We start from the raw sequence: 25,668 nt of genomic DNA, 5'->3' as shown, positions 1-25,668 counted from the left end.
CAAGTTCACAACCATAGGTAAAGGGTTTGCATAATTCAGATCTCATTATAAGGGCATTTTATAAAAAGGCAAGAGCTTGTTATCTCAGCGTGTAGTACTTGCACTAGCGTGAAGGTCAATGAGAGCACATGTAGAGGGATCAGTTGGAATGAGATTTTTGAGTTCATTGGAGATTGAATGGTAAAAATACGCGGTCTTGTGTCTAGGTGCAGGAAACGCAACCGGTTAGCATTCTTTATCCATTTATGAAATTATTTAAATACTTTATCATATAAAAAATAGCAAACAAGCATTGAAAAAGTATACATCATATTTTACCTCCCACCCAAAAAAAATAAAAATTTATTCAACATGGAAAATTTTACTTATAACATTTTCCATATAAAACTTTTTAAAGTTAAGTGTAATACAAAGAGTATCATTAATATAGTAGCACATTAGCATCGAGGATTTTTATTTATTTTTAATCAAATTTCAACCCAAACAGAGCCTACCAAGTGTTTAAACAAAATCTTTGATAAATTAGGACTATTGAAGACAAGACTACATAGAAGTGGTTGAAATATCGTAAACATGCATGGACATCCTTAGGCATACATGAGAATACATAGGAGTAATTGATTAAATTAAGTTATAAAATGTGATACAATATTAATCCAAACCATGTCTAGCAAATGGTTGGAATAACAACATCATTTACCCACATGGTACATTGAGGGTGGGTCCATCAAGAAGGCCTTCTTGGATAGAGTGCTAAAAGGTCATTTTGTCTTATATTAATGTTTTGATAAACTTAGTTATACAGATTACACCGAACAATGATAATCTTATAAAAGAAGCTCTAGGAATTATACCTAATAGTCATCATCTTATAGCCGCTAACGCCTCTTTTCATTATGAGTCTAGTTCCTCTACACGTACATGTGAGAGGTAACCATCTATCCCATTTTTACCATTTACAAGGGGATGAGCATGCAGATGATCAATTCTCTCTCATCCCCCAAGACATAACCTCTCTGCCCTCAATTGATTGAACCGATAAGGGCTGCTGATTGGTCCTCACCTGCTTACATAGCCTCTTATATCGACAGCAAACATCGACTCAATTATATACTAGTGTGAGGGCTTGATGCTAAGTCACATGGCCCCTGCACCCAGACAAAAAGGGGATGAAATGATCACCTCGCCCCCGTGAACCCACCTCAAGTCTGTTCTCATCCTATATTGTAAGGATAAACTTTGATACACTCTATATCAGTGGGGTCACCTCATTTTGATTTAAGTAAAAGTTACAAAGAAACCCTATCATTTGCTAGTCCTCATCCCTTATCTAAAAAACTCTCTCTTACATATCGATCCAATTCCATTATCTCCTGCATTATTTATTATGAAAGTTAACAAAAGTCAAATCTTTATCTCTTCCTTACCAACCCCCCTCTCCCCACAATCAAAAACCAAAACCCCACAAATTTAGGGACTACAAGAGGATGCATAGACATACAAGACAACTAAAAAATAAAAAAGTATATATATGCAAATTAATACACAGTTGGTTGGGTATTTGATGGAATTAAATTTCTTGAATTTGACATGAAGCTAATTCAATCTTATATCCATCTATGTGACGGTCAAAATTACCACATCATCCCGTTACATGGCTAAAAATTGTTGTTCCACCATAGTAAGCCATCAAGATGTTCCATCCTTATTAACTTTTGCCATTTTTAGAAAAAAGAAGAAGAAGGTTTTGTATTTCATAGTTTGTTTGCTACAGTGAATAATGTATTCTCACTCTTAACCCCCCAAAAAAAAAAAAAAAATGTATTCTCACTTTTTACTTCATAGTTTCCATCAATCAATTCATAATACATTTGTATGTTGGGCTTATATTAATTGGAATGTAGGTATCAAATGGTCAGTTTGATTTGATTTTGTTCCCCCTTCTTTTTTGCATATACGTGGCTAGATCGATCAAACTGATAAGGTGTTGGGTCTACAAAAGTCAAAATCGAAAGCTATCGATCCAATCGTTTCAATCTGTTGTTAGTTTCTTGTAATGATCCCTTATAAATCTATTATTTGGTTGGTCTTGGTTTTTATATATAAATATGTAAAAAAATTGAATTTTATCATTTTATTCTGTTTGAATCGGTCTAGTTAGTTGTAGTTCGGTTTGTTCTTATTTTTGACACCCTAACATTGAAACCTAATGACAATATCAATACTATGCATTTAGTTGATTGGGATTATATATATATTGGGAAAAATAACTTTATTAGGAAGTGTAGCCTACATTAGCAGTCCCATGTGTTTATCTATCTCCTCCTCAAAACAAGGGGGTAGAGGTGTCTTTTCATTTGAGGACGAGAGAGATAGACATTTGGAAGGCCACACTCCCACCCAAAAAAATACTTCCCCATTTATATTTTATTTATGTTTTGGTTCATGTTTTATTTATTAATTTTCTTTTGTTTTTTTTTTTTAATATACACAATAAATTATCTAGTTTGCTTTGTCTTCAATAACTTGGGAAACACTAGGTTAAATAATCTTTTATTCAAGTAACAAGATAATGGTAGAAGCATTGTTTCGATTCTCTCCATCTCCCCAGTTCATTTCATCAAAGCACATTGCTACATGCGGACTTGCCTATAAATTAAAAAAGGGAAGGAGTTTTCTATCCAGGAGTGTTGGTGTAAGCCACACTCCCATGTGCCTATCTCTCTCATTCTCAAAACAAGGGGATAGAGGTGTCTTTTTGCATAAGGAGGAGAGAGATAGACTCATGAGAATGTTGGTGTAGGCCACACTCCCGGACATAGTTATTTTTCTCATTAAAAAGAATGGATTAAGTTATCTATTGAGTCATTGTAAGTTTGTAACTTCCTAATTCCATTTCCACCCCCAACCGTATGTGTTATGTTTTTTTTTTGGGTAGAAACCTTATGTGTTATCGACTCCTTCTATACACTCTACTTCCATTCGCAACCCTATCTCCAATTGGTCTTGCATCCATTCATAAACTATAGAGAAGGTTTTCTAATCAAGTAGTCCTCAGTAGGGGTGCAACCGGTCCGGGGTGGGGTGAATTTTTTATCCTTAACTAAGCGGAGGCAAAGCCCAGCCCAAGCTTGGGATAGCATACCTCAACCCAGGTCCAACACAGTTTAGCCTTGATTGATTCTGGTCGGGCCGGGCTAGGCTAGGCCATGTTGGCCTGACAATCCTTATGAATGATGTAATTATGTATATATAAGAACCCCCTATGTCTAGATACAGGGGACGACGCAAAGTGATCACCGCCCCAACCCCATGAAAGGCAAAAATCCCATGCATGTTGATGCTTTCACGTATATTCCCATTTGTCCCCCACTGACGCAGGGGCATGTTGCCTTTCAGGAATCCTCTCCCTTTGTGTTATTATATTTTTCTTGAGAGAAAAAATGCTACTTGGTAGTGTGCGGCTTATTGCCCTTTCGAACAGACACAAGGCTGCATGAAATGACCACCACGGCTCCATGAAAAGGCGTTAAGCTCTAGAGCGCGGTGGTCATTTCGCACGGTCGGACCTGGTCGAGCTCTCTTTCCCATTTCCTTTTATTTGTTTCCAAACATGGCAATTTTACCTAGGATTTTTTTTTTTTTGGGTAAAAATTTGAGGATAACTTCGACAAAAACCAAACGAGTCTGAATCACCTGATTTCGTGCTCTCCCCCTGTCACTCTTTTTCCTCAGGTTGTCTCTGATTTTGGTTCAGTTATCACAACGTCTATTCCGCCCTCCACCATCGCTAAGAAGTTTTCCGGCCACCAGCAGCCATGAGACTGTAATTTTGGTATAAATTAGTTTGTGAGTCGGTGGTTCTGTGTAGTTTTCTTCTTCTACGAGCAGAAAACTATCGAATTTCTGTTGGGTTTCCGATTCTGTGTAAGCGGAAGGTACAATGAGCACGGAGACACCCCCGACCGTTCGTCCGAAGTTGGTGACATTGAATAAGGCATTTCAATTAGTAAGATTTCTCCTTCCTTCAACATCTTTTAAGTTTCAAACCCTTTCTGTCTCTCTTTATCTCCATCTTTGAGTGAGATATATATAGATCCTCTGTTTTATTTTGGGAATTATTAAACAAGTTAAGTGGGTCTAGACGTCTAGTGCTGTGCTGGTAGCTGCGATGGATGATTCAGTGGCTGAAGCTACTCAGCTTGAAGGCGAGAGGGGAAGTAGAAACCCAGAGTTCAGTATGGGAGTCAGAAAGAGAGAGAGAGAGACAATGGTAAGTGTGTGGGTGTATCTGTGTAATTTTTGCGGTGCGGTGCCTCTACAACAAGGGCAAAGGTTGGAGGTGGACGGAATTATCACTTTCTAGTTCTCCGCTGCTACCCTTAAGAGGCTCTCTGATGACAAGTTTATTCATAGGGATAGAAACCCATGATATTTCTGTTTAAGGCATGACTAAATTACTAGGTTTCAGTATGAAGTTCTTATGTTTATTTGTTAGAAAACCAAATTGTAGAAATAATTATAAAAAACCTAGAAATCAGTGCAGGTAAAAAGAGATTTGCTGCCCGAATTTTCCATATCTTCAGTTTTTAGAATGGAAGAAGAAGAATTTCATGGAAGAACTGATGCAAATTATAAAAAGGAGAAATAGATGCTTCACTTCTAGGACACAACTTTGAAGGAGAAATTACCTGTTAATACCCAAACAAGTGTGCATTGGCTTCACGACTTTTGGATGGAGAGGGTGGGGCTTGGGGGAGATATAGGCTTTAAGACCTTATATTACCTGTCAGTACTGCAACAAAAACTTCCAACAAGGGGCTGAAGGCGAGGTTTCTACTTCTGATAAATACTCCACCAGTACTGGAGGGGAGGGAGAGAACTCTCTTTATTGGTTATAATCAGTGAAGACCCTTCAATATAGCATGAGTAAATGTTGCTTATAATAATCAAATTCAAAGCTGATAAAAAACCATGAACCGATGCAAGCTATGCTAAACATGATAAAGAGGTATTGCAGAAAAAAATGTTTATCTTTCTGCAATTGGTGTTAACATTGGATCAACCAAAGTTTTTGCCTTTCTCCTCTTTCACAGAGTCCTCAGTATTGCGTATGCCTCTAAGGAGATTGGAGATCAATTAGAGCACATTCAAGGCAATCCATAATACCTTATGATTGTGAAAAGGTCCTGGCTTCATTCTTTTTTTTTTTTGGGGTGGGGAGAGGGGTGGGGGGTTGGGGGGAATAAAGAAAAAATAAGTACTGGCTTCTTTGTAGAATTCTCAGTTCATGCACAATTTTCATCCAGAAAAGTTCCTAGAAATTGAAGGTTAAACACACCACACACACAAACACAAATATGAAACAGAAATGTTACAGCTTCAGAAAACATAGCTTCCTCCTATCTCCTCCCCAAAAAATCTATCGAACATTTTTAGGCCCTTATTACTATTACTATTATTATAAAAATAATAGTTATTATTATTTTAATGACTGTGGTTTAGTTACCATATTATATAAAGAGAGTAAGAGATGGGAGGAATTTTTATTTTTTATTTATTATTAATTTTTTTTTTTGGGGGGGGGGGGAGAAAGAAGGGGATGTTCTAGTGGGAAAAGAAACTGGAGTTTTAGTGTGGAAGATAGAATAAAACATTAGGGACAGGGTTCTCTGAGCAAGCGGCATAGAGGAGCAGACCGATAAGGTGCAGCAAAATGGTATCAAACATTGGAGGGCAGCAAAGTCATTTCATGTGAAAAGGAGACAGAGACACTCACAGGTGCTAGCGTACCCTGCCTTGGCTGCTCAGAGAATCTTTTCCCAAAACTTTATTACTTGGGGGAAGTGGTAAGGAAAGAGTTATTAGGAGGGGCCTATCAAAAAGAGAAAAAAAATGAAAGAGTTAGTAGAAGGTGGAATGTCAAAATTACAGTGAATAAACAATTAGTACTTATGAATATATAGTTATTTATAGGGAATGCATTGCATTGTTATTCTAGGAAGGAGGAAACTCTATCTTTGAGACACCTTTAAACTCGAAAATATGATAACATGGATGGATAAACTTTACATTATGATGTGATTCACCAAATATAATGGCTTAGTTCCCTTGAATCACCAAGTGCTAAATATTCAAGGATGTGGATATGTCAAGGCCATATAAAAGATCTGCTGCAATTGGTTCAGCTACCCCAATTGGACCAGAAAATATCTTAAGCGCATTCCCTTCAATGTCCCTAAAAAGAGCCACTAAAGATAAGAGCTTCTGGGTTTCAACTTAATGGACTGCTTTGCTCACCCTCCGCACCCGGGGGTGGGGGGTGGTCTGGGGCAAGTGTTCATCCAAGACTGAATAGAAAGGGAAGAGTGAGTGAGGAACCAAGGCTGAACGGAAGAAGAAGACTGGGTTAACAAGATCGCCTTCCAATCTCTAATAATGAATCCAAATATGTTTTGAAAGATTTTGGCAATATGCACCCACGAAGCTAATTTAGTCTTAATGGTGTCCTTTAAAAGTGACTTTATTCTATCACCAGACTCTCATGCCCTGGAGTCTGATATACGGTAATGGAAGAGAAACTATCTTGAATCGATACAAAATCATATAATATTTACAAAATTCTGCACCTTATTTAATTCATGGTTTACATTTTGTGGTGTATGGTGGAAGGAGATAATGAAAATGAAGAACTTATCTTCTTTTGAAGGTATGAGGCTGAAGGTGGGTAGGGCTAATAAGGTCTTCTTTTGGTATCAATGCTGGTGCTTTAACCTCTAAACTGTCTGTTTCCTAATAGTTCAAAGCTCTACTTGACTCCCCTAGCCACACCTTCTACTGGGATATGATGGATTAAATTGGTCCATGAAGGACGGGTCTTTACATGGGCTCGGTGTTGGACAACATCCGTACTGTTATTTACTTGATTCCAGGATGGATTATTCTTACTTGCAATTTATGCCTTAAAAGGTACCCTTGTCATCATATTCCCTGTAATTATGCCATGGAGGTGCAGGCTGGGTTCCTTCAGTTGATGGGTATGCTTAGGTAATACTGGAGGAGATTAAATCACCAACTGGCACAGAAGTGCCTTCTGAGCCAAGACTAGTAGAACTTGGAAACTTTGGCTGCTGTGTAATGGTCCATGGGGAGGGAAGAAACCAACAAATATTTGAGGGCTTTAATAAACTATATAATGGTTTACAAAGTTGAATAACATCTTGTCTGGGCTTCCAACTGCAAAAAATTCTGAGGGTAGTTTTGTTTTGTGACATTCTGATGTATTGTAGCCTCACTCATGGAATGATTCTATAGCTTGTTGCTTGTATAGTATAGTAAAGCTGCTGGTTTTATTCACCCAAAAAAAAAAAGGCTGCTTGGTTTCTCTTTTTCCCCACTTTTGATTGTATCATTTTGCTTAGTTAAAATATAACAAGGCATTTATGTGCCTTAACAAAGCATTTTGATTGTTATAAATTGATGCTTAAAAAGTTTTCAGCATCATGCGTATTGAGCAATAAGAAGAAGTGTAACCCAGCCCCTTACTGTCATAATGTTTTAAGAATATTTCCCTTTTTTGCTTACACTGCTTCAACTTTTACGCAGGCTGAGTCATGGGTTAATGACATGAGTGGATCGACAGTGGATGATTCAACTGAAGAATTTGAGGGCCGGCCCTCGAGGTTGATCTATTTTTCTTCTCCTCTCTCTCTCCCCATCCCCTTTTCTCTCAAATCCTGTGTTTGTGTGCTTATCTGTCTGTGAGTGCATGTGCGCATTTGGGTATGCTTGTCTTTTTCAGATTACTTGTTTTGTGTCTTAAGGCCATATTCCCATCTCTCTGTGTAGGCTAGGACTTGGGGCAAAAGTAATACATCAGACAAAATCTAGAGCTTTAACTGATCCTATAGAAAGGAAATTGCGTGCCAAGTTGGATGCTGGAAAAAGAAAAGCTGCCAAAAACATAGAAGAATCCAATCCATCAGAGAAAAATGATAAACTCGGTGAAGATGATAGCGATGATGAAGATTCAGAGAGCAGAACCAATGCCTTTCTAAAGAAGAGATCGATCCTCCCAGCCTCCTCTTTGCATGCAAAAAAGAGACATAAGTAACAGGCTGTTACTTCCTCAGATGCTTTTCTAGTTTTCCATTATGTTCTCTGGGTTCTTTAGTCTTCTTGGGACAAGTAATATTTGCACAATGGGGTATTTCTTGTTGGTGTCTCAGCTATCTTGCTAAGATATTTTCTGAATTTGTGACAGACGACAACTTTGCAAGGGTACGGTTTTGTATACGGATCCGTTTGTTTCCATGTAAAAGAGTGAAAAATAGAAAAAGATGTCTCTAGAATAAGTTTTTTGCACTGTTTGTTTTAACTTAGAATAATACTCCCCTACCTTTTTTTTGAAAAAATAGGAAAATTTTACATGGAGGGAAATTTTCAGCTAAAATATTATTTAGATGCAAAATTTTACAGCACAACAAAACGGGGATCCACATGTTTGCCATAGGTGGAATCTCATTGGTGGAAGCATCGGTGTTTTCGTGAGGGACCCACATGTTTGCCACCTAATCCTGAATATTTGATTCTATTCGATAACTAGTGTCAATGTGGGAGAAATGGTGTGTTTTGTTTCATTTCTGATTTTAGGAAACTCTGTTACAGACTACAGAGGAAACATGAATAAGCAGGCACTTATATAGCTTCCATCTGGTTTGATGTATGGGTTTTAAAGTAACAGAGAAATGAGCCAAACTAATGGAACTAATGGCAAATCCTGACTTAACTCAGAAGCAAAATATGGTATCCCAAAATCTCAACTAAATTACCTATATTTTATTTTACAAGTACTACCATCTAAATGCTATTATTTTTTATATGTTATTGGTGTTTTCTTGTTAAAAATTACCTTTAATTTACAGCATTTTCCATTAAAATAGATGGAGTCATAGAAGACTTTGTTATGCCAAGGAAAAGGATTTCCTTCAAAAGTTTTGAAGTATTTCAAATGAAGTAAAAGATCCTCATGCAGGCTGTCTGGGGATTCCTTCCAAAGGCCTCTCACATGATGAGCCATGGACTCTGCACTGAAGAAACTCTCTCTCCTCAGACACCATGTGGGGCTCCCTTGCTGAACGAAACCATTTCTTGCGCTGTGATTGATGTGGCGTGAGAGATTCCTCCAAATCGGCAGCATCGGAAACCCATGCCCCTTTCACATATGCCACCCAGAGCCAATTGTAGACTTTGGGGTTATAATTATGTATGACTGAATGATTAAGCTAGATCTTAGAAGATACATTTACATTTTCAACCTCGTGTTCAGTAGCTAACACTTGGAGGGAGTATATAATGAGGAAGTTGCAGACGGATTGGAAGAAGTGTGAATGCCTTGTTCTTTTCTTTTCCCAAATGTGATTGGCTTGAGCTAACATGGTTGTGTATGTCAGCAATCTGTTGATGCTGACATTGAATGTGCTTCCTTGTGCTTGACTTCATTTATATGTTGGCTTTGCAATGTTCTAACAGCAATGCATAAAAATCTGGCAAGATGGGGCGGCTAACTGCTTCAGTACTTCTTAATCTGCTAAAATTTGGATTATGGATACTTTGTACTGTACTGTTGGATGTTACACTCCCTTTCTTCTTAGAAATTTCTTTCCCATAATAAACGACATGAAATATCGGAAACAATATGCATCAAATGCTTGAGAGCTGAAGGAGTCATAAAGAAACTAAAGGGATCCTTTGAGCTCTTGTCTACTATAGTCCTCACCTGGAGGTCCTGAAGAGACATCGTGCTTCATATTTGATGAGGCATTGGAGTTTTTAAAGCTCTAGTACAGTATGTCTAGATCATAATCCAAATTATTAATTTGGAAGGAATATCAATATTTCAGTGCCTTGGATTTGTCCAGACTTCAAAAAAATTCTTTTCTTTTTTTTTTTGGGGGGGGGGGGGGTGTGTGGAGGTGTCGTTAAGTTAGAGCTGTGTAGAGATTTTTTATTTGAATTTGTTGAGCCTAAAATAAGGGTTCTATGACTTCTATCTCCTTTCCCCTCTCTGTCATTAAGGAAACAGTGGAGGAACCATCAACTTAGTACATCTTCACCTGTGAGTCTGTGATGGGATCCTGCAAACCCCGCTATTCTGTTTAATGTTTGGAGAGGGAAGAGATGTTACTGCCTCCTACGGCTCCTATTCTGTATGCTAGTTTGAATAGGCTGTAGTCAAATTTTGCTCCTTAGCATTATTGCTCTAGGTTTGTGCTCTGGTAACTCGGATCAATAATACAATGCACAAGCTAAAGAAATTCAACTTACATGAAAAAATACAAAGCATTGGATGCAAAATTTTCTTTCATTTTACTATCTAATTACAATATAGTATTCCCAAACTTGGGAATTGAACAACAGCAGCCACACAGAAGATTGAATCATACTGAATGAGAAGAATGAACAATACAAATGATCAGTCAAAACAAGTGACTAAAACCAATCCCTCATACAGAAGAAGTGCATCCCCATCTCGACCTCGACCTCCTTATAATGGTGGGAAGGATCACTCTTCACTCTATTAGTTGCATGGCTGACCGGGTCTGAACAGCTGAGGGAGAAAAAAAAATATGGAGAGCTCTCCATATGAAATCTCCACTGGTTGATTTCTATGATCACCTGATCACTCTCATTTTGACCAGGTCAGAGCCATTGTACAACCTTGTACAACCCATCCTAAGGCAACACCATTTCCTATTCTTTTCTTTGTCTTTGTTTTTTATTTCCTTCAATGTTTTAGCCTCTTGTCTTGATGTAGTTCTGTACATCCATAGCTTTAGCCATTGGCTACAGGTGCTATTTGACAGAACCCAAAACCTGCCTGTTTCAGAAGCTGCCACTATCATTATTTTCTTTTCCCAACCTGCCTGAAATCTGGAAAATCTATAGGGTAGTATCACAACTTCATGTACACAGTTCATTTATTGTTTCTTCAGTCAACTCTTCCAGGATGATATCCCCCAATTCATTACTAATAAGCTCAAAATCAAATCTCAGGTCCATCCACTTTCCTGCTTTTGCCATGTCCTTCTCTAAAATCCGGCCCACTGCTAATTGTTGATTTTGCGGAAGAAGATGACAATCAATGCCTTCCCATACCTCTCGGATGAGATTTTTCCCTACTGGGACTGGCCTGATGTTTGGTTTCCCAAATGATACCCAAGGGGAGCAAGAAAAATAACGATCATAGACCTCCACAAGAACTTCATTGATGCAATCAAAGAGCTGCTTCTGATCACTACAAAGTTGACCAGACAAAACCTCCATTTCATCAAACATAGAAGGGTCAAGGAGCTGGTCTGTATATTCCGACCTCCCAAGGAATTCATCCCAGCTGTTGAAGCCAGAGATTCTCAGTACTGCCCTTACATATTCAAAGGTGGACTGTTTGTCCTCCATACAACTTACATAGATTTCTGGATCTGGACTTTCTGACACCAAGGCTGAAGAGTCATATTCTACAAGATGAATCTGTAGTGGTTGAATTGGTGGCTCAGCTGCACATGTTTTGAATGGATTAGTGCTGAAGCAGGATCAACATAAGATATAAAGTATAAACTGACAATAGAGATGTGACTGCCATGTTTCCTAGTACAAAGCCTACCTGGATGGGATATAGTGCTGCCAGGGCTGGTAGCATCTTCTTGGATGAATGGCTCAAGAACAGACACTGGACTTGGCTGTTCGGGTTTGTCAGTTATGCCCTCTTGATCTACAACTTTCTGGATAATTACAGAGCTTGGTGAGGAGGGACCTGAAGATGAAGATGATGACTGATTCTCTTCAGGTGAGTCCTGAAAAAAGAAGAGTGTAGTTTTGACACAAGATGTTAATGAGATACAACCACTGGGATCAACACTCATGAAATACATCAGTTGATAGCCGCAAGTAACCTAATAAGATCCTCATATAGACAGCTATTTACCAGACTCAAGCATTCAGAAGTTTCTTCTTCCTCAAAAATTTTGGTTTTATCTGTGCTTTGGTTGGTTGTGTCGAGAGCTGTAATACAATCTGGCTCGGGGCACTTTTCCAAGGGGATATACTCTTCGGGGTGCTCGATGTTTGTTATTTCAACAGTATTTATGTCAGCTACATAAATTTAAGAAATGAAAATTTTTAAATCAAGGTGGAAGTATGAATCGGATTAAAAAAAAAATCTTTTTACTGTACATAGAAGGGTGAATAGAGCTTCACCTTCTGGACTGAACTCCTTGGCAGAACAAGTGCTTTCCTGTATTTTGCTATCAGGAGAAAAGTTTTGTGAGATATTTGAATTTGAGTCGGGGACTTGCAGTTTGCTATCAGCTTTATGGTCAATATTGCATGGTGGAGTCTCTATATTCTGCCTCAGTGGGATTAGAATACCGGAACCATTGTCTTCTTTAAGCTGCAACACATTCTCATTGATCATCTGGACATTGTCATGAGGCTGAACTCTCATTTCTGCAGTTACGGAGTCATGTTCCTTGTCCCTTCCCGGACTGAATATAGGCGACAAATTGTATTCAGGCAGTGAAAGTATCCCCCCCAAGGTCTTTGGGATCTGTCTACTCGACAAATCGATATCTTCCTTTCCAGTGCTGACAATATCAGATAGATGTTTTATAGCCTCAATGTAGATATTAGATTCAGTTTGTTTGAAATTTTCAACATTTTTCATGGTGATGTTTTGGCCATCAACACTGGTTGGAGCATCTTCATGTCCAGTGATTGGTTCATGGTCCTTCAACTGACTTGGCTCAAGGTCTTTTGACTGACTTGCCTTGTCTCTTCCCTTGACATTGATAGAAGGATCGGTCATTCTTCCAATATGGAAATTGCTTTCTCTAGGTGAACCCCTTTCAGTGACCTCTTCATTAATCTCTTTAACAGCTTCTGATGGGTGCTTGTAAGGTATTCTGTGTAATGTAGGAGGCCAACGCTGCTCCTTTCTATTTTCACCCATGGCATGTTTCAGCTTCTTTCCAATTTCTGCGAAAGAAAAATGGGAGGTGTTTCTCACCCTTGGTTCTTCAGTTCTTAAGCTAGGACTGGTTTCAGTTCCAGAATTTTGCTTCTCTTCTGGTCTGGGCTTCAACAAGACTATATCATTCAAGGCCTGAGGTTTGCCGCTTCCCTTTGACGGCTTTATTTTCTGAGATTTAATCTTTCTCCTGAAAAAAGAATGCACAGTTTGCTTTTGTAACTTTTTCTCACTGACGAGCTTCTCACATTCCTTGGAGTTAGCCATCTTGTCTTCTGGCAATAGCTTAGTCCATCCAACCGCTGCTTGAGCATCCCGTAGATCTTCGATATGTTTCATCAACACAGAGTTTGGATCCTGTAGGAGTTTCAAAAACAGTTCCTTGTTTGAGTTCAACATCTCTAAAGCATCCATGAATAGTTTGGACTGGTGACCTCTGTTCTGCTGTTCTGCTTCAATGAACTTCTGATTTAGAAATGCCTCAGTTGCTTCACTCAGTTTTTCTGGAGTATTGGGATTCTGAATCTGCATATTAAGCTTATCAAGATGGGTATGCTTCACTAAACTAGTAGTTCCTTGTACGTCATTAAACTTTCCTACATTCTCATGCTGCAGTTGTGCTTCTTGGGTATCATGGAACTGATTGCAGAACTCTTCCATTACTGCAACCAGATTGATTTTATTTGAAGATTGCTCCTCTGAATTTGGAAGATCATGAGGTAGTTGATATTTTAAGCTTGCAGAAGCTTTAGAATCATGGACTTGCATATCACAGGTTCCACTGCAGGACTTGGTTGCCTGTTTATGGTTCTTTCCCAAGTAGCTTCCATTTTTTGAATCAGATTGTGTCTCTTCCACTGCAACATTTCCAATTTGGTGTTTTGGTTGCTGCTCATTTGACATCTCTTCTTCCATGAGTTTCTTCACACTCGTCTTAGCACCATCAACCTTCTGTATTTTTCTTTTGTCACCATTCTGAAACATTTAAAGTTGAAAGTACTGATTAACATGTAATGACAGCATACCTTTGAGGAAATGAACTAGGCTACATTCCAAGATGCAGAGTGAATTTATGCCTAAAATCTAGGACTTCAATTAACAATTTTCTGCGAACTATGAAGACTAGGTATATATTTGTTTCCTTAAAGGAGGTGCTGGTAACTGTTCTAAATCAATTAGGGAATAGACTATTTTTAATTGTTTATGCACAGAATGAAAGGTCTTTTAAGTAGGCTTTTCTTGCAGGCCATTGATTGATTAGCATGTTATAATTATGCCATGTTAGTCTTTTTCTTGGAGGGTTGGGGGGGGGGGATTCTCATGCTTTGTTAGACAGATGAATGTAAAGGGGCTCTTCAAAAGGGTAAAATGAGTGGAAAAGCATTCCCAAGAAAGTTGGATTATTTGGTTTCCACGACAAGTCTACTTGATAATAGAGAAGAGACTAGCATAACCACACACCTAAAAGTTTATCATCCACTAAAAATTCCTGTGGGTTTTATCACAACTTAGGTGGGTCATATAAAAAATCATGTTGTCTTTTTTATTTTGTAACTACGTAATTATCTTGAATATATCAACCATTTCTTTATTTTCTGATCGCCTGGAAGGAAGATTTTCCATCTTCTAGAGCTGGCAATCCAATTATCTATGATTGCTTTTTTGTTCCTTTTAAATGTAACATTAATTGTTTATTAAAAAAAGATATAAAAAAAGAGAGAAAATGGTAGGTGTAAGACCTCAATTGCCGTTTCTTTATCAAAGCAAAGTTTTTAGAAATGAACGAGCGCTTGAAAACTAAGGCTCCATCCAGTTGGATGGAAAATGGAAACTTTTCTAATTTACCAACAATCATTGTGTAACCAATGCAAAAACTTACTAATTGTAGTGACTATATATTACTTCACTTTTCAATCCAAGTTACTTTAAAATGTATCACACTACTATTTAAAATGTAGCTACTCTCTGTTATGCTATTCATTTTTCTTTTAAAAATATTTAACACTACTTTTCATTGTTTTACATCCAACCAGATGGAGCCTTAATGGTGAGTTTCATTTGGGGAAGAAAGTAGAGAAAGAATCTTGTTGCATTGAGTGAAGTTGAATTTATTACCTAGTTTTGTCCTTGATAAAACATAGTTACTTGTAAAAGAAGAAGAAGAAGTCATATTGCATGATAATCCTTTAGATGATGAACAAAAGATTCAAAGCAAGCACGGAATTTTACCAGACTTACATCACTGCTGTGACTCATTTCATCAAAACTGGTTAGCAAATTAAGTCTACTCTTTAGATCTCCACCACCTGCACAGGAAAAATCAACAGCTTCAAGATGAGGATTAAAAGTTCTCAAAGATATTTAAAAAATAAAAGAAAGTACATATATCATTAGGGCTAGATATGAAAATGATATTGTGATTTAGTCTAACTGTTAGGAGGACATTAGTTGTTAGTTATTCTTGGTGTTTTACATTTTCAAGCTGTAATTCACTAATAGTGACAAAATAACATCAAATTTATGTGTTGTACTATTTATTCTGCAATGCTTTCTTTCTTCCGACTCATACTATCCAGCTCACAGAAATAAGAATGCATATCATAAGTTCAAATTCATCAGAAGACCAAAAGTCTTTCTGAAGGCATTTAGTCAGCTTCAGAGGGTAGGGTGGGAAAATAATTCTAAGAAAGCATCACATTGACATTATACATAAGAGTGTACGCATTATGGTTATATTAATCTCAGATATACAAAACTGAAATAAAAAAATGAAAGAAAAAGTCTTACTGGAAGCATGTCCGGTCCCACATTTTCTATCTGAAAGCAGCTTTTGAGTAGAACGATCCTGGCGGAAGTCAAATATACTAATCAAACCAGACATACAGTTTGATTGGTCTCCCTCACTGCGTAAGGTGTGTCTCTTTGATTTCTTTCCCATTACTGAATGATTATTTGAACCCTGGAATGTGTTATCAAATGGCCAAATCAGACCTACCAAATGGGGGGATGGAAAAAAGAAAACAAAAGATTAAAACACCACACTTAGAAAAGACAAAAAGCTCAGAACAATTTGTTTGTGAAGTAAACAGTTCTTAGAGAAGCAGACACATTTCAGGTTGTACAGGTTTAAATAGCGTAATAAATGGAGGAAAAAAAAAAAAACGAGCCAGTGATAGTTGTCCATGACCATAATACTTGAAAAACAGCTATAGTGAGATGCATACCATAATTCATCACTTTTTGGGTAATGGAAAATTATAATTAAGAAATCAATACCTGTGTTATCGTAAACAAAAACAGGAGCATAACATGCATCTTTACTCCATCCGTCATTCATTCATTAGGCTCCCAATATCAATTGAATCAGATAAAAATTAATCCCATGATGATATTTTCATTTGAATATACAATGTTATTATCTTTTTTAAGAACACAAGCACAGCCCACTCCCAATGTATAAGAGATTGAAGTTCGGTGCCAATACTTAGTGTGTTCATTAATTTCACTAAAAATATTACTCCATAGGAAATGGGCACTCTCTTTCATCAAGGCAGCTGCTTATGAACCCAAAAACTTGCAAAACAATGGTAGATGGGAGCGTGAAGAAACCTCTACTTTTTTTAGATAAAAATTTAAAAGCCCAAAATACAGTAAAGATAGCAGAGCAATTGGACAGTGAAGTACGCAGGAAACAACTGAATATGAGATCAATGAAGGAACAGTGAAGTTCTCACACAATCACATATGAGTGTATAACTCTCTCTCTCTATACCCTTGTTGTTTCATTTGTTATGTATTGAGTTTTGCAACCCTGTTCTTCTCCCTACCATTTCTTTCCAATAAATTTGTTCTTTTTTTTTTTTTATTGCAAAAATGCAATACAAGCAGCTAAATAGCCCGATACATTTTGTTATTCTTTTGAAACAAGAAGCTGGATTTCTGAATCAAGTTGAAGCAGATCCAGTTTTTACCAGAGTAAACATCTAATGCATGATGAACCTGAATCAAGTTGAGTATCCTGGGTGCGACCAAGTTGCAAAAATTTTGGGTAGAAACAAAGAGGGAATATAATCCCCCTTCTAACATATTCTCCTTCAGGGTGGTCGCTTCTAAGTTGGCAAAACAACCAAAATAAGGGAAATAAGAAGAAGAAGAAGAAGAGAAAAGAAGCATACCTGAACTTTTGAATGTTGATTTCAAGTGAGATATATTGGAAAGAAGCCGAGAACCAAATTCCAATTTCAAACTCCAATCTTCCAAGCTAATGATCCCTGCTGCTTTGGTTTGAAAGGAATCAAAACCTTTTGCCTACCACGTTTTCAGCCTTTAATGAAGTATCTTCCAGTTAAGGGCTCGTGAAGCTTTTGCCACTCTGCACTTTCCCCCAACTGAAACAATATTAGCTAATTAAAGATCCAAGCAATTCTGAGTGAGGATCATAGATGAGGGAATAACTTTCTTCCAGCTTCCAGGATCATAGATGGGTAGATAGCTGAAAATCTTATCTCTCAGCATAATTGGATTAAAGATCCTAATCAGCAAACAAACTTGCGAGAATATAGGATTGAAATTCAAGCTTGCCTTTCACTACTATTTCCTAAATCTCGGTCATTATCAGACAGATTCCGCCGGAAAGCGCTCCTTCTTCTTCTCATCTTCAAGATTCCATTATAAACAAACTGATAGAAGGCATTGATCATCCGCCTTCAACCACTATGAAACAACTTCGAATCAGTCCCAATTATCAGTCTCCCTTTAATATCAAATCTATATCAGTCGATTGAAGACTCGGGACTCAAAAGCTTACCTTTTTCTCGAACAATTGTCCAAGCTTCTCATCCCACAACCGAAGAACTCAATTCAATATTCAGCAAAGTTGAAACACCTCCAAAACAAAGTCTCCCCTCTTCTTCAATTTCCGCAAAACCAATTTCAGCTTTTCTTTATTCTTATCTTACATTGCTTCACCGACCAAAAAGGAGAAGCGTAATCGTAACAAGACAAAGAAATCTTTTCCTCAAGATTGGGTTAGGGGAAGAGGTGTGTGTGAAGTTCAGGTGGCCGCCGTAAAAGGCTGACGAAAGTGGAAGAGCAGAGGAGGTGGAAGAAGAAGAAGACTAAAAGCGGAATATGATGAGAAGAAGAAAAAGAGGAGAAGCGAAATTGTAAACTGAGAATGGTTTAGCTTTATGACATTGCATAGTGGAAGAATTCCCGAAAGCAGTTGAGGCTGGACAACATCGACATGGACGGGCCGAAGGCCCCCACCGTCCACCCCAACAAAGCTTTCGTGTCAAGAAAAAAGTTAGGTTTTTTTCCATTTTCCTTCTCTGCAATTCCACTTTCAACGATCATCATCGATTTCAAGACCCATTCTCTCTCTCTGGTTCTTTCTTCGCATTGGAAGAGAAAAATGAAAGAAAGAGTGATTATATATATATACTGCGAGTGAGGGATGGAACATGGAAGGGGCAAATCTGTAAATATGAGAGAAAAGTCAAATTTTTGTTTCCTATGTGGCATCTTGTTTTGCACACTGGTTTCTGTTTTCTTTGTTTTTCTACCTCGTGATGTGTATGTATGTATGTTAGAATGTTGAGTATTACAATTGGGGAATTTTCTGTGTGTATCGCAGAATAGTGAAAGGACCCACATTGTATGTCCTCGTAACCATCAAAATGGAATCAGCTGCAAGGAATCTTTGGATCAAATGGATGGTTAAATGGCGTAGATTCAAAATGTAAATTTGGGTGAGTGTAGCATTGGAAATTCTCTCTCTTTCCTTCTCCTTTATGTAAACAATGGGACGCATGGATGGGTTTGAATCCATGCATGATGCGTGCCCCGGACATTAGACATTTTTGTCTTGGTTCAATTGTAACGGGACGGATATGAGCATAATAAGTTGGTTGGGTTTTTTTTGATTGATAAGCATATTGAATCTCAGTCGTTGAACATTTTACTTGAAACGAACTGTGTCTCTAATCTCTCACCAACTCCCACATCTCTTGGGTTCGGCTCAAACACACATCCAACGATTGTAGAACCACGATGAGCACGCTAGCACACATCTTGATGTATATCATGGTTTTACAGCCGTTGGATGTGTGTTGGACACCGTCCCACACTGGAGAAGAATTCGATCCCACATCTCCCACCCCATCCTCTCTTTCCCTCTCTTCTCCCCACCTCTACATCTCTCTCTCGCCTTGTCTGCCGTCTCCATATCCTTCCATGTCTATGCATTTCCCTCCCCACCTTCTCTCTCTCCCCCTCTTGCCTCTGTATCTCCCTCCTACCCTACCCTCTCTCTCCATCTCCTTCCTTGCCTCTATATTCCCCTCCCCACCCCCTCTCTCTAGAGTCTAGCCCACACTCTTCCCCTTCCCAATCTCTGCATTCTCCTCTGTCTCTCTATCCCTCTCTCTCCCCCTCCCTACTTTTGCATCTCCCTCAACTTCTCTAATAGGGAGTTGGTAACTATTTCGAAATTCAGTAGACAATTTAAATTAATTTGATGTCGGGGATATAGTTACAATTTAAAGGATGAATAAAAGGGATTTGGATTCTCTCCAGCGTGCTACCCACTCCAATGCACATTTGACGATTGGAGGGATCCAATTGCTCTTAGTCGTCGGATGCACGCTAGAAAGGCTGGAGCGTAGGAGAGGATTATTTTTTTCAGAGAAAAAGTTGTCTACACGTTAGTTAGTTTTGCCATCACCCACTCTTTTGGTCTTTAATTGTTTTTTTTTGGGGGGGGGGGGGGGTAAAGACTACAGAAATTAGTACCCGACCCATATCCCACACCCGGATTTGATTACGAGTACCCGGATGCATCAACAACAGGATTCTAGAGAGAGACGTTAGGTTACCATCAGGCAGGCCAAGGATTATTAATATATTGGAGAATCTGTCACATTAGAGTACTCCACCTGTCCACCATTTTACCGTGGGAGATGGGGTTAGGCATGAGAGGTCAATTTTGGTTGGACGACGTTGGTGCCCCACAGACTAAAAAGGGAAGGGTTAGGGTCACACCCATTACCGACTATGATGGTGATTCATTGACTCATCAGATGATAGTAATTGGCCCTAATTCTATGTCATCTTACTTTATTTATGATGGAGACTGGGAGAGGGAAGTCGTTTTAGCCTTTTTAAGGAAAATAATAATAATAATAATAATAATAATGGATATAGTTGCTTGGGGGTGGCCGAAATGACCAGTCCGCCCCCTAATGACTCAAATCCTACTCCGTGTGTTTGGGCACAACTTGTGCCCAAATACGTTCTCAGACAGAGAACATGCCTCAAATAATAATAATGATGATGGAAAAGAACGTTACTTGGTCATGTAGCTCCTGCTCTCAGATACAAAAATGTACGAAATACTGTCTTATCCCTATGAAATCAAAAATCACATCTATATTAATGCTCCTATGTGTAGTCTTATTGATCTCGTGTTGGTGTAGACGCTACATGACCAGAATACGACTCTTACCTTAATAATAATAATAAGAAGAAGAAGAAGAAGAATAAGGTAGTTATGAAGTTGTTTCTATATCTATGCCATGGGAAAATGATGATTTGACATTTTAATTGTTTGGACATATAGATATTTTCCTAAATTGACTATACGTTCTATCAGTTGGCCAATATTGACCCAATGACTCACCAAGTATAGGGACTTTCCGCTCGATTCTGTCGATAGTCTCCCATAATTGCATAGTTTGAATAGAATTGATTTTTGCAAAAGAAAAAAAAAAGAATTGATTTTTTGTAGTAAATTTGCAGTATAATTAGGGATACATGGGGAAGAAGAAGAAGATACAAAATTTAGGGCCGACTTTCTTTGTGGGAGGAGTGTGGTCTCTGCGCACGTGTGGAGCAAATGAGAATCCACGAGTTGGCACATTCGGGACGGGATTTTTTCATGGGGGTGGGGAGATCATTTCATCCTCCTTTTATGTCTAGACATGGACGGTACACTTTCTCACATAAAATTTTTCTTTTAAAATTTAATGGGAAAAGGAATACTAACTGGTCGTTGGGCGTGGCGTGTACTTGCGCAATTGCACCCAGACACAATCCAACGTGAAAAGATCGGTGCACCCCCTGAAAAGGCAGAAAGGATCAGGGGTGCACTGGTCTTTTTGTGTTAGACTATGTCTAGGTGCAGATACACACCGAGGCACAACACCAGTTAGCGTTCTTTCTTCCAAATTTAGTATATGATTAAGTGATGATGTAGAAAAATAATGCAAGCGGTAACTGCTAAATTATGTGATTGCTAGGAGTCTGAGAAAGAATTCCACAAAGAATGTGTAAGATCCAGTAACTCCTACATTCCCAACAAATGAATAAAAGAATTTTAAAATCAACTTAATTAACTTTTAATCTCTACACATCCAACTTCTAGAAGAACTAGTCATCTCTTACCCCTTTTATAGCTATTTGGTTCTCAGATCATTGAAAATAAAGAAACACCCTTAAATTTAATTAATAAAACTTAAACAATTATTATATTTTAGATTAAATCATTAAACAAAAAAAAAAAAAAGATCTTTTAAATATCTATATATATATATATATATTATTTTTTTTTATTTCTTTATGAAAGCTTTTAAATATTTTCTTAGATAATTACTAGGAACTTTCCACAATTTTACAAGTTGAACTCTATAACCACCAAAAAAATTTGAGGACTAAGAAATAAGTTTCTACCCTTTTTAGTTTCACGGATTTGAAAGTTAAACATCATGTTTTTTAGAAGAAAATCTAGCAATTGGGTTGTCAATATTCTATCTATCGGCATCTATTGTACAAAGTCCAAAATGCCCTTGATATTATTTCAGGAGTTCCATCTAACCATCGGAACCCTTGGATTAAGGTTTCTTTCGTGAATGAGATCCCATGCACCAAGGGGCGGGAGAGGACGAGAATGGGTATCAGGAGGGTATTTTGGAACATACAAAAACCCTGGAAGGGATTTGTGAACCCTAGGATGGTGGGTGAACCGTCCTCTATAGGTGGAAGAAAACTTTGCCCTTGAATAAATATGCTAAGGGTACAACTTAATAAGATAGCAATGCATGATAGATAGGGATGGGTTAGGCGGCTAATTGTTGTCTTTTTCCTAATCAGAATAGATAAATCAAGCAGTGGGGATTTTGTACTCATCTCTTCTTCCTAATCCGAATAGAAACACTTTGGTGAGTAACTTGGCATCTTTCAACCAAGGGGCTCCCACCATTCTAGTAGAAAATGATGTGCCTTGATTGAAAGAGAGAATCTCTTCTAACTACTCTTCAACCCCTTTATGTCTCCTTTGGTTCTTTACACATTCTACAAAAGCTTGTTCTTGTATGAGAGAGAGAGAGAGATTTGCTTAGCTTAGCTTAGAAGTATTCAAATAAGAAAACAAGGGGTAGTGGTGGGAAGAACAAAGTGGATCACACTAAGCTCTCATTCTAACTAATCACTTCACTTCAACTTATTATTCCAAACTTGCATCTAAAGGAAGAACATTTGGTCTCAACTATAAAATCCTCATAGAAAGCCTACCAGACCACTAAATAGAACCTATGCAATAATAGAACTACTCTTTTGGTTGGAGGCTAAACTACCAGGGCTATTTATATTTAATGTGATTTGGTACAAAGTTAGATTCATAAGCAAGCTTAATGAATGAATGAATGAAACTAATGAAGCATTTGGGATATGGTCAATGAAAACAAATTAAGCTAGTTGTTTTGATAAGATTAAGACTAGATAAATGACTAAAGTATCACTTAAACTGGTGGTTAGGATGTAAGGGTCTCAGTGATTGGTCATCTAGTTGACCTCAGAACAATTCATTGAAAGAATAAGAAATCGAAATTTCGTTTTTTGTTTTTTGTTTTTTTTTTTTTTTTCTGTTTTAGAATTTTTATTTGAGGAGAGAGATGATATTGAGGGGAACGTTTTCCTTCAACCACGAATCTAAGGTTATCATTCGTCCCCCTATATGTTGAAGGTCCAAAATACCCTTCATTGGTCCCTGACACCCATTCAAACACAACAATGGCCATTGGTGAAGGAATTTCTCTTTCATCACTTCACTCAAACCTTTTATTTTTTGGCCAATGGAGTAAAACCTAAAGCTTGTGGCATAATCAAAACCTAATTCGATACCTAGCTAACTTGTCCTAGTGTGGCACCATAGCTTTATTATCTAATCTAGTAATGGTTGGTCAAGTGGCCCATTAGATTCAAGTTGGCAAAGATAAGACTTTCAATTTTTTCTTTTTTCCTTTTGCCTTTCTCTTCTTTTTCTTTTTGGAACATTGGATGCTCCCTCTTTTGTTTATCTTAAAAGTTTCAGAAGCTCATATACTCATTATAAGAAAGAAATGAAAAGCTATTTCAGCTCTAAGTGCATGAAGGAAATGAAGAATTGCAGAGTGGAATTATGAGTCATTGGCACAATTAGATAATTAATGGGTTTTGCTAATCATAAGATCTTTAAGTGAAGTCAAAGATTTAAACATTATAGAATTGATCAAAGGATATAAATCATGTGTGGGGGCTTGATCAAAAGCTACAATATCTCTTATTGATTAATTAGTTGTTCTTTGCATGTTTTAATCCATCTAATAAGACAAGACAGCTGCCACTGAAGAAGATTAAACAATTAATTGGCCAATAGCCATCATTTATTAAAAGGTTGGCCAGCATAAAATATCCATAATAATTATGTTATACTCTTTGGAGGAGATTCTTAAGACAAATAATCCTTTAAAAAAAAAGGAGGGGTAGGGAATGAACCTTAAAACAAGTAAAGAGGACAGTTGAACTGTTGAAGAACTCCAGGGTACCCTATCTTTGAATTGTTCTAAGGCGACTAACTTTAGATTGCTAGATAGTTCTAGAAAAAAAAACAAGAATATAAGAAAGTAGCCAACTGGTTCAATGGGGTTGACCTCTCATATGAGAAGATTGGTACCAACTTACCCACCAAAGAAAAGTAAAAACCAACCACTCAAGCTAACACAAGAAGTGGAAATAAATAGCCCCTTTGAATAGTTACTGAGAACCTTCATTGATAAATGAACTTTTTCAATCAATTTTCTGGTATATCAATGCATCCAAGGCTTGCTAGTTTTGACATTTTAGGTTGCATTTAAAGACCACAAGGAAATGAATTGAACCACGGCCGTATATTGATGATATCTTACATGACAAAAATAAAATAAAATCCACCGAAATTTGTGTATATGAAAAATTAGTCTAAGAAAAATTAGTCTAAGATAATTTCCATCAAAATATAAATAAACAGGGAACGGTCCAATTTTTTATATATATTATTGGACCGTTCCTTTGACGGTTTGAGATTTTTAAGTGCTTAAAACTGTTAAGGAATCAGAATTGGACCGTTCTATTCTTAAACGGGACTAATTCCTAGTTTTGGGACCGTTTAGTAAGCGAGACAATTATAGGATTGGCCCTTTTGGGACAAGAACTAATAAGGAATTGTCCCAACTACCGAGAACTGTCTCATTTGACACCCTTGGTTTGCGCAACAGCGAGGTCTTTGAAAAACTAGGGTACTCTCTCTCTCTCTTATAGGGACTCTTAATAGGGACTAGAGATCTTTTTCAGATGCCTAAAAACTGTGTAAGAAGCCTTGTTTATAATATAAGATGTGGATAGTAAGGGTGTCAATTTGGAACCGAAACCGTATACCGATATTGAAACCGACCGTATAAAACCGTACCATTGCAAAAATGATATAGTACAGTACCAAAAAATGGTATTATCTACGCTATGGTACGGTATCGGTATTGGGTACAATACCGACGGTATGTACCGAAACCGTACCTTTATACCAAATATGTACCAAAACCATACCGTGTTATGGGGTATATTTGTAAAATTAAACTCCTAACAATCCTAACTCCTAAGACAAATCCCTAATTCCTTTCACGCTTTCACTCCTTTCAGTTCAATCGGCAATGGCTAACCCTAAGGTCTTCTTCGACATGTCGATCGGCGGTGCTCCCGTTGGTAGAATCGTCATGGAGCTCTACACCGATGTCACCCCTCACACTGTGGAGAACTTCCGTGCTCTTTGCACTGGAGAGAAGGGATCTGGTCGGAGCGGCAAGGCCCTGCACTTCAAGGGATCGTCCTTCCACCGTGTGATCCCAAGATTCATGTGTCAGGGTGGTGATTTCATTGCCGAAAATGGTACCGGTGGCGAGTCGATCTACGGATCCAAGTTCGCCGACAAGAACTCCGTCAAGAAATACACTGGAGCTGGCATTCTATCCATGGCTAACGCTGGACATAACACTAACGAATCTCAGTTCTTTATTTGCATTGCGAAGACCGAGTGGCTCCATGGAAAGCACATGGTTTTCGGACAGATGGTTGAAGGGATGGACGTGGTGAAAGCAATCGAGAAGGTCGGTTCTTCTAGTGGAAGGACATCCAAGCCAGTTATGATCGCTGATTGCAGAGAGTACAGAGCGTTCCTCTTCAGTTGCAGCACTACAAAGTACAGAGAACACGAGCATTTGGTAACATGGTCATAAAAAATGCTTCTTCCAAATATGATTTTGTCAAGGATTTTAATCTCTCTCCCCTCATCTTTTTCTACT

The 25,668-nt window shown here is 37.9% G+C and overlaps 3 protein-coding genes across 6 annotated transcripts; 2 read left to right on the top strand and 1 right to left on the bottom strand.

Moving 5' to 3' along the window:
* Positions 1 to 3,853: 3,853 nt before the first annotated feature.
* Positions 3,854 to 8,263, top strand: LOC122664166. The gene is made up of 3 exons (XM_043859873.1): positions 3,854 to 4,009; positions 7,606 to 7,682; positions 7,849 to 8,263. Exons 1-3 carry the CDS (start codon positions 3,944 to 3,946, stop codon positions 8,111 to 8,113), a joined length of 408 nt encoding a protein of 135 aa, XP_043715808.1. The 5' UTR covers positions 3,854 to 3,943; the 3' UTR covers positions 8,114 to 8,263.
* On the top strand, positions 4,258 to 25,602 carry LOC122666029 (peptidyl-prolyl cis-trans isomerase-like). Its single transcript, XM_043862144.1, has 2 exons — positions 4,258 to 4,270; positions 25,015 to 25,602. Exon 2 carries the CDS (start codon positions 25,021 to 25,023, stop codon positions 25,600 to 25,602), a length of 582 nt encoding a protein of 193 aa, XP_043718079.1. The 5' UTR covers positions 4,258 to 4,270; positions 25,015 to 25,020.
* Positions 10,781 to 17,631, bottom strand: LOC122664165. Of its 4 annotated transcripts, none has more exons than XM_043859869.1 (7): positions 17,200 to 17,631; positions 15,812 to 15,964; positions 15,254 to 15,330; positions 12,256 to 13,999; positions 11,984 to 12,150; positions 11,663 to 11,852; positions 10,781 to 11,555 (listed from the first exon to the last, which is right to left on the bottom strand). In XM_043859869.1, the coding sequence occupies exons 2-7, from the start codon at positions 15,960 to 15,962 to the stop codon at positions 10,963 to 10,965; spliced, it is 2,922 nt and encodes a 973-aa protein (XP_043715804.1). In that variant the 5' UTR covers positions 15,963 to 15,964; positions 17,200 to 17,631; the 3' UTR covers positions 10,781 to 10,962. The 4 variants fall into 4 exon arrangements, with proteins under 4 accessions (XP_043715804.1, XP_043715807.1, XP_043715803.1 ...); XM_043859872.1 differs by having other exon boundaries at positions 15,263 to 15,330; XM_043859868.1 differs by having other exon boundaries at positions 15,254 to 15,334; positions 15,813 to 15,964.
* Positions 25,603 to 25,668: the final 66 nt, after the last annotated feature.

The sequence above is a fragment of the Telopea speciosissima genome, chromosome 6 (genome assembly GCF_018873765.1).
Source record: "Telopea speciosissima isolate NSW1024214 ecotype Mountain lineage chromosome 6, Tspe_v1, whole genome shotgun sequence".
In the NCBI taxonomy this organism is placed as follows: domain Eukaryota; kingdom Viridiplantae; phylum Streptophyta; class Magnoliopsida; order Proteales; family Proteaceae; genus Telopea; species Telopea speciosissima.
This window is presented reverse-complemented; position numbering and strand designations above follow the sequence as displayed.

Bases quoted from the DNA above. Each gene is read 5' to 3' on its own strand.
- LOC122664166 (XM_043859873.1), top strand. From the start codon at position 3,944: ATGAGCACGGAGACACCCCCGACCGTTCGTCCGAAGTTGGTGACATTG. The intron at 4,010-7,605 runs GTAAGATTTCTC...ACTTTTACGCAG, and splicing joins TGAATAAGGCATTTCAATTA to GCTGAGTCATGGGTTAATGA. The intron at 7,683-7,848 runs GTTGATCTATTT...CTCTCTGTGTAG, and splicing joins TTTGAGGGCCGGCCCTCGAG to GCTAGGACTTGGGGCAAAAG.
- LOC122664165 (XM_043859868.1), bottom strand. From the start codon at position 15,962: ATGGGAAAGAAATCAAAGAGACACACCTTACGCAGTGAGGGAGACCAA. The intron at 12,151-12,255 runs GTGAAGCTCTAT...AAATTTATGTAG, and splicing joins CAAGGAGTTCAGTCCAGAAG to CTGACATAAATACTGTTGAA. The intron at 11,853-11,983 runs GTAAATAGCTGT...TTCTTTTTTCAG, and splicing joins CTTCTGAATGCTTGAGTCTG to GACTCACCTGAAGAGAATCA.
- LOC122666029 (XM_043862144.1), top strand. From the start codon at position 25,021: ATGGCTAACCCTAAGGTCTTCTTCGACATGTCGATCGGCGGTGCTCCC.